Genomic DNA, 9,101 nt, shown 5'->3' with positions numbered 1-9,101 from the left:
AGTAGTGTATGAGTCCGCGTGATTTAAATATACATTGATCTATTGTGAATTATAAACTTTGTTATTATGTGAATTTAGATTTACATATAAAAAATCTATATATCTATAAATTTGCTAATCCATCCGTTTAGTTGTCTTAAATCATTTTTAATATCTTACATGTTTTGACAAACTAACCCGTATAAGATTATAATTATAATTGCATAACCCTATAAATATTTACTAATATGGAATATTTGGACCAATTGATTATGAAAAAATATAATAAGATATTTATTTATTATTTGTACTATTAAAAATATATATATATATATATATATATATAAACTGGTTAACCAGTTAGTTTAATGTCTCAAATCATCTTAATATCTTACATGTTTTAATAAATTAACTCATGGATCTTAAATATATATATATATATATAACTCTAATCAGCTCGATCATATTATTGTATAATATAAATATTTATTAATCTTAAATATTTGATATTTTATACCAATTGATTATGATAAAATATTTATTTACTATGCATTTTTATAAAAAAATTATTTAAATTTAAAATTTTAAATTAAATCTCTCGTGTATTTAAGAAATTTTACAGTATTAAAATTATTATCTAAATTTTCGTAATAAAATTTAATTTTAATTTTTTTTGAATTTTTTGAATTTAAATTAAATTAAATGCAAATTTCTGTAACTAAATTTAAATAAATTTCTAATAATTTGAAATTTAAATTAAAGATGACCTAGATTTTGGGAAATCTAAAAATATCTAAATTAATAACTAATTTTCGAAAATTAAATATAAAAATAAAATAAAATATTATAAAAAAAAACTTTAGAAGTGTTTGGATGCAACCACGAAATGTGCTTCTGTTTTAACAAAATAGATTATAAGTCAATATTAACTTAAAAATAAAACTCTTTATAAGATCTGTTTGCTGTAAAAAAACATCACAAAGATGAGTGACAAAAATCTATGCATGTTCCACGAGATTAAAGTGCTTGAATAAAATAAGTTTAATTCGCTTAAGTGTAGATTTTTCAGAAAGTATGGATTTAGTAGGTAATAGATAATATGGTTGGTGTTCATATGCATTATATACTCAAAAATACAAATAATGAAAGAACCTAAAACTAATTAAATTTTCTATGTCAAAACCCGGGCGTAGCCCGGGATAGTCCCTAGTAAATAAGAAAAATGGCTAAAGTCAATCAAACAAGTAAATATTCAGTAATTGTAATTTTTAGTAATTTGTAAAGATAATCCTACAAAGTAATTTACTAGAACTAGAAGCTTAATGTAGAAATCAAATGTCTGTAAGACTGTAAGTAAAGAAGTTAAACAAACTTGGAAAGAGTTTGTTAACAAAATAAAAATTAATCGAGATTTTAAGATTATTATTGTGTAATCACTTTGAAAGACTTTCCTGGAACGTTAAAAGTAATTACATAACCGAGAGACTAATTAACCATCAAGTTATAAGACAAAAGGAGGAGCATAAACAAAAAGTCATTTAGAGAGAAGCTAATTACTACTAATGCATTTGTCTTTTCACCATCCACCGCCGCCGCCGCCGCCACCACCACTCTTTCGTCCGCCGGAATCCCCTCCCCAACCGCCGTCTCCATCGCTCTTTTTACCACTAGACTCGTTTCCCCAACCGCCATCTTCACCGCTCTTTTTCCCACCAGACTCGTTTCCCCAACCGCCGGTACCAGAACCAGAACCGCCTCCCCAACCACCATCCTCGCTACTCTTTTTACCGCCAGAATCGTTTCCCCAACCCCCGCCGCCGCCACCACCAGACTCACTAGCCCAACCACCTGCACCGTCACTCTTTTTACCACCAGACTCACTTCCCCAACCACCCCTACTGCCCCTGCTCCCGCCTCCGTATTCATCGGTAGAGTCATGACCCCTGCCGCCTGCCCCACCGCCACCATGACTCCCCCATTCGACATTTCCATCTCGTCTCTCACTTCCTTTGCCTCGACCACGACCACCAAACGGCCTTGGCGCTCCACTTGCATGCCCATCACCACGTCCTCCACCGTTTCTGTACTCTCCGCCTCTCCCTGCAGCACATTTGCACAATATCTTTAAGACTGAACATGCAGCATCATAATCTCAGAAAACAGAAACAATATTAAAGCAAAATCCAGACTGCAAAAGCCTGAGAATGTCGAACAATGAACACCAACCAGTGATTCTGTGCAAGTAAACGATAAACCAACTTTGAAAAGCGCTACCTGGTCTTGGTCCAGATGAGCGATCTGAGTTTCCTTTCCAGCCTCCTTCACTCTGAGAACCACCCCAACCACCTCCACCTGAAGAGCCACGGTCTGCTGGGCTTCTCATAGGTACCATGGCAGCAACAGACCTGATCGATGGAACTGTTTCCTGCAACGGGTCATCAATATGCCTCTGGAAGTACGACACAAGCCTGTCAATGTCTTCGAACATCCTTTTCCTAAACTTGAATCCCTTAGGATATAAACCAATGTACTCGTGATGTGGATTTGTGCTCCTTATGTAAGACAGTATGAAGGTGCCTGGATGTTCGTGTGAAATCCCGAAACAGTAAACTATCCTTGCAGGGTTTTCACCCTTCTCGATCCTGAGAAGCTCATCGACTTCTGCTTTTGTCCCTTTTCGGAACTTCCGATATTTAAGCATGGTCTTGAGATGAGAGACCAGAGGATCAACATACCGATCCATGACCTGCAGTTATGAGATGATGTGGTTAATAGTATTTATAAATGCACAGAATTAGTTCAAAACAAGCTTGCAAAGAGTAAGAGGAATTTTAAGAAGCATTAAGTACACATGTTGGTTAACAGTACAATTAGATTATATGAAACGATGTACCTCATCTAGATCCTCGAAGGTGTCCTCTCCAATTTTCAGGGTCTTCCCAATACACTGTAGGCTTGTGATATCCTTGTTTTCTTTCCCACCTTCAATTATCTCCTTGTGAGCATAAACCCCATCGTATATCTTAAGAGTTAGCGTCAGATAATTGAGTCCTCGAGAACTAGGACGAACAATGCTTTCTCCAAAATCTTTGTCAGACAAATACTGAAAGATCATAGCACCAACGGATTTTAAAACCAAAAACAAAATAACAGCAGAAAACAAGACTATTTATGTGATTATCTTATGAACATAACAAGTACAAACCTCTGTTGCTTGGTCAGCAGTTATGTTCTGGAAACGAGGATGGACAATCATCCGAGACTTAAAATGCTTCCTCACCAGCTCCTTTTCTTTTCGAGCTTTCTCTTTCTCAATCAGGAGGCTGTTTCTATCCTCATGGTAATAAGGATCTAGATTCTGGTTCTGCTGGTGCCTGTTGTTTCTCATTTCGCTTTCTTTGCAAATAAGGAATACTTGATACCTCTCCTTTTTAATCGATTTGATCTTGCAAGTTAGGATTTCGCCTTCTTTCAGTCGGTCCGACAACTCAACAATATCTCTCCCATCATCTGCGAAATCTTCCTTCATGAGCATCCCAGTTAACCCAGAATCTAAAACACATATGGCTCTTCCACCCTGCAATCTCCGAACCGTGGCCTGGACAATTCTGCCCTCAGCTATGGTGTCTTCAGTTTCACCTGAGATCATAAAAAACTCTTCCTCTGGACTTGGATCTTTAAACGGTATCCGCCAATCCTGGAAACCGCAGCTTAATTCTCTCATGATATTACTGTAAGTTTCCTTCTTATTCTCCCGTTTTTTGCTTGCTAGATACTCATCAAGGACAACTTTTCTCAAAGAGGCTGGCCGATCCCTCACGTGCTCTATTGCCATCTCTATCGCATCCTCATCATCATTGGAATCACCTCTGACATCCTGATCATAAATATCTTTCGCCAATTCCTGTGCAAGACCATATGATTCGGGATGTATTCTGGTGTCATCCAACAAGTCGATAAATTGACTACTACTAGCAGCCAGCCCACTCCTCCGGATGCGCAAGAAACCGGCTGCATTTACAAAAACCTTTTTCCCAAGCCCATGTATTATCAGGTCCTTGCGGACAAATATCGAACCAGCTCTTACAAGAGACCTCTGCAAGGATGCAGCTTTTCTAGGCCCAAGTCCCGAAATGAACTGTAAAGGAGAGAAAAACCACTCATGGCTAGCTGCCAAATTAATGTCGATTCCAACCTGGTTCGTTATGTCAACCATAACCTGTTCAACCATCCCATACTTTTCGTCAACCTGAAGAAAATTCTCCAAAGGATGAAGCTTCCAAGACAAAATTTCCCTGCCTGGACCGCATAAAGTCGCGACCATTGCTAGTGGATTCTGGAGATATCGTCCAAGAGCAACTGCACGTTTCACGATCCCTGACTGTTGAGGTAGCTGTTCGCCCGAGATTCGAGAGTTTTCAAATAGCCTAGGAAGCGATTCATCTACATAAACAATAGTTAAATCATCCATCCCATGTCCAACATCTCTAGGTTTTTCCTCCACCATCTGGAATATGACCTGATACAAAAAGATAAAGAAAAACATGACCAAAATTTACTATGCAAAAGAATCAGCAATGGAAAATGGACCACAAATTGAACTACATAACCAGAAATACCAGCTTATCCCATTAGATATAACATCATCATTATCTGGAAGGCAGTCAAACTTGAAAAAGGTATAGCGATTTTGACAAGACTGATGATAAAACATAAAGTCCTGGACACTAGAGAGTAGATACTAAAGAACTAATTAGGTAAACCAATAATCACGGTTTTCCAGAACCATATCACCATAATTCCTACAATTTAACTTCAAACTCAGAACTTGTATGTTGCCTAAGCATGAGTTAACGAACAAAGATTATGGTACATGAATCCTTACCTCATAAATATCATCCTTCAGCCGAGTACAAGACAAATTGACAGCTCCTAAAGCCACAACATGCGGTTGGTGGTCCATCATAAACTTTAAAACCCGATCCTGGTCACTCTTTTTACGTTGCTGATCGTTAACATTTTGAGATCGCAGTGTGAGGGATCCAGCATATAGCACATCAAGCACCTCTCCCGATGAATCCAGCATCACAAACGTATTTGGTGGCTTTCCAGGTCCCCAACAACATGCCATGACCCTGGGTGCAGCCTCCTCATCTGAGTTAATGTCCATTTCTTTCTTTTGATATGGCCCTGCAGACACCTTGTTCCACAGAGCCTGTCCATACTCCGAAAGCAATCGAGTTTTGGCTCTGCTAGTTAGCAAGGATCTTGCTTCTTTCTCCATTGATGGCAAAATAAAAGCATGAAGTGCATCTTCCAGTATCAATTTTCTTTGCTCATTCCAGAGTTGAGCATACTTACTTACACCAACACTTAGATAGTGTTCATTGCAGTCGCTAATTAGCCTATTCATGTAATTCTCAGGCAGCTTGAAAGTTACTTGAAGAAGTTTCTCTTCTTCTGCCTTCTGAATGAGAAGCCACTGCGCTCCCTCAAACTTGCTCAATGGCTTTTCACGTAACCACTTAACCCCAGAATACTCATGGAACGGATCTATTACTCCATTCCCATCTGCTGTTGGACTAGTTGAGACTACTGCGTTCTCCATATAAATGCCACGGACATACTTTTTGACTGATGGCTCGCAACTTATCTCAACTGCAGCCTGAAAGAGAAAAAATAAGAAGTATCTCAGCCTTGATGACAAGAAAAGTTCTTGCGGTATTAAATCCAGCTAAAGTTCATTATAAATTTTGCTGCAGAATGTACCATATGCCGTGCACCCTTAAGAACAGCTTGAGGATTTTCAAACATTGCGCACACAAAGTTCAATGCCATGTCCTCTGGTGTTTCCTTTGCATCCTCCAGTTCATCAACCTGCAACTCAATTAGCATCAGAATTGTCATATCAGAACAACATCCAGACAAAAACAATATAAAACCACACTGACCAGTTTTTCTAGGGACAATGCAAGTCCCAATTGCTCAGCACTATACCCAAATTTGTTTGCAACCTCCCAGAGCCCCGCTTTGCTGCAGATGCTATACTGTGATTTCCGCTTCGGCCTCTTGAACTGGCCTTCATCAATACCAATTTCACCAGCAGGAAAATGCAAGTTGAACTTGGAATCTACATCATCAACTTCTCTTTCTGTTTCTGCTACCTTAAGAGACTTAATGATTGATTCAAAAAGATACTGGTTTAAGTTAAGCCTAGTTTCATCATAGACCCTCCTAGACTCTTCTTCGAAACGTTTTGTATAGTAACCATGCAACGCCATTTTCCTTTTTCGAAGAAGGAGCCACTTCCTATCCAAGTCCTGAATCATCCAGAAGACCTACATTGGCAAATACTTAACATTCATCCACCAAGTTTCCACAGCCAATAAAAATTAACCTGAGTACTTGTTGTATCTCCATGAAAACTGCGTACCTTATGCCACTTGGTCTCAGGTTTCTTCTCTATATTAAGGTCATCAACATCAGCAGAGTCCAACAAGCTACGGCATTGCTCCTTTCGATACATGGATATAAATGGAATCTAGAGGATTGAGGAAATATATTAGCATAATAATGAACGTGAGCTGTTCAAGGACAAATCCAACTAGAGAATGAATCCAAGAACCTCTAATTTCTGCACATGATGTAGCTCCAAAAATTTTGCAATGTCATCCTTGTTAACCGAGAAACCTTGTCCTTCAAATGTCTGAAGTCCTTGTCCATCAGAATCTTTTATTAGAGAAATAAGTTGAGCATATATCCAATTGCTCTCTTCTTCAATACTAATTTCATCGACAGGAGGGCTTCCAGTGCTTTCTTCAGATATCTGTCAAAGTTGACAAGATAATTTTACATCACCCATGAACACCAAATAAAACTTAGACATTAAGGACGCATAGAGAAAATTATAGCAGAGAGCGCACCTGCATTCTCTCAGGAATATCAAGTTGGCGGATTTCATCATCTTTCCCTGTCATGTACTTCTCAGAAAGAACAGTTGGTTCAAACTCATCTTCGAGCCTTCTTTCCATCCTTTCACTAGACGCCAAACCCTTTTTGCGAATTAACAAGAACTCATCAACATCACCAAATATTTCGTTAGCGTCTCGAATAGCACTAAAATCTGATCCCTGCCTATATTTCTTTTTCTTTGCGTCTCCCCTGAAAATAAGTTGCTTCGGATCAGAAAAAAAAAACTATACGTGACATACGACACCTATAAGATCATAAGAGAGATTAAAGAGAAGAAAAATCTGCACCTCCTAGGATGACCATTCCCATCTTCATCTACAATGAAATCTGCCATTTCATCCTCGCTCCCGACAACATCTTCTTCCACAGCTAAGTCGTCCTCATCGCCTACATCATCAGGCAGATCTACAAGATACAGAGAGTACATAATCAACTATGTGTCACGAGTCCAAATATGAGTATCACAAAGCTAAAGAGAATATACCATCAACATCATCAAACAGATTGTCTTTGATCTTGTCCTCAGCACTTCTTCCAGCTCCACCACTCCCATCAAGTTCATCATCCGATGATCCCCCTTGACCATTTTCCCTTTCCCTTTGAGCTTTTTTCAACCTCTTGTACTTCCTCTGTCATGATAACAGATGAAAAAAACAATATGTATTAGAACGCAAATATATTACCAGTGTATGTACATATCTGGAATAATTGTGCACAAATATGTGTAACCTTTTGGAGTTTGACATTGTTATCTTGAAGAAGAAGATAATCATCTTCATCAAGATCTTCGTCCCTATTAAAATCATCATAGTGGAAGGTTTATCAGAACAATAACAGCCCAGCTATCTACTAATAACAGACAATGCAAATGAAAACTACATATAAAGACTACTGTGATTTAAGGGAATATTTTATCAAATGCATCCTGCACGTGCACATTAACGTTATGTTTTTTTGTAAGTTCTGAAAGATGAAATTTATGAGAGCAAGTAGGGAGAGAATATTTACTTTTTCCTTCGTCTCTTTTTCTTTTTCTGCCTCTCCTCATCGCTATCTTGCTTTTCTTCTTCCTCTTCTTCCTCCTCTTCTTCTTCTTCATCACCCACTATGAATCCATCATTCTCATACTCATCCTCACCTAGAAAACAGATATACGGTTCTCACATCATAGAAATAGACTAGCATGAATCTAATTGCAGAAGACTAAAAAAAAAAAACAACTGACTCAAACTAAAACTCAGATGAATATAAAACTCATTATTATACAGAAACCATGAAGCCTACATAGGAACCTGAAAACGTGATATTGCCACATTTCAAAATCAAGTATCCACATGAGACAGAGATGATAAAAACAATAAGTGGTTGAAGGAGGAAAATTTCCAGCAGATAAACATCTAAGAACAAACACATTTTTGTTCATTCACTTTATTTCCTTCGGCTCATCCAATATCGATTTCCTAATTCTATTTTCTATTGCCAAATGCGGACACTGTATCCTCTAATGGAGCAAATTAATCGGTCTTTAGACAATGAACTGCATGCAAGTCTGTATTTAACCAAGCCGTACCACTAGTTTCCTTCAATGCAATCAGACTATATGGCTCTCAGATAACGAATGGTAAGCAAAAACGATAGACACAAAAGAGAAAACAGATGAAACTGAGGAAATACTAAAAACAACAAAAGCAAAGAACACCCATTTTCACTCAGAGAAGCCAAAAATCGAGGACAAAGCGCTTACCTTCGTCCTCTTCATCATCATCGTCGTTGTCATTGTTATCAACTGGATCTCCATGAGCCGGCTCAACATCCTCGTCTTCGAGCTCATGATCATCTGCGCGGAGAAAAAAAATCAAATCTTTAGACAAACCAGAAAACAACAAAAAAAAGAAGCCCTGGAAAAATTACGGCGTGCATTTAGCACAGAGAAATTAGGGTTTTTGCGCAGAGATTTGGGTACCTTCTTCGTCAGAATGTGTGTTTCTTCCCATGATTCTGTCAACGAATTAGATGTATGATGACGCAGAAAAGTAACCCTGAAAACTGAAAAAACGCAGCTTGTAACTATGATTCTGATTATGCGAAGAGAAGGGGAAGAAGAAGGTCCTCGCGATTCTAGGGTTCTCGTGTTCTAGTGTTCTTGTGAT

General features: G+C 38.1%; 1 protein-coding gene across 1 annotated transcript; it reads right to left on the bottom strand.

Annotated features, from left to right (window-relative positions):
- Positions 1-1,399: 1,399 nt before the first annotated feature.
- LOC18008553 (transcription elongation factor SPT6 homolog) lies at positions 1,400-9,093 on the bottom strand. Its single transcript, XM_024156252.1, has 16 exons — positions 8,915-9,093; positions 8,696-8,788; positions 7,960-8,089; positions 7,681-7,744; positions 7,436-7,580; positions 7,239-7,356; positions 6,903-7,140; positions 6,605-6,805; positions 6,413-6,520; positions 5,931-6,317; positions 5,749-5,856; positions 4,865-5,644; positions 3,185-4,498; positions 2,873-3,082; positions 2,254-2,725; positions 1,400-2,079 (listed from the first exon to the last, which is right to left on the bottom strand). Exons 1-16 carry the CDS (start codon positions 8,943-8,945, stop codon positions 1,556-1,558), a joined length of 4,923 nt encoding a protein of 1,640 aa, XP_024012020.1. The 5' UTR covers positions 8,946-9,093; the 3' UTR covers positions 1,400-1,555.
- Between the last annotated feature and the right edge of the window lie 8 nt (positions 9,094-9,101).

The sequence above is a fragment of the Eutrema salsugineum genome, unplaced genomic scaffold, assembly GCF_000478725.1.
Source record: "Eutrema salsugineum unplaced genomic scaffold, Eutsalg1_0 scaffold_9, whole genome shotgun sequence".
Classification (NCBI taxonomy): Eukaryota; Viridiplantae; Streptophyta; class Magnoliopsida; order Brassicales; family Brassicaceae; genus Eutrema; species Eutrema salsugineum.
This window is presented reverse-complemented; position numbering and strand designations above follow the sequence as displayed.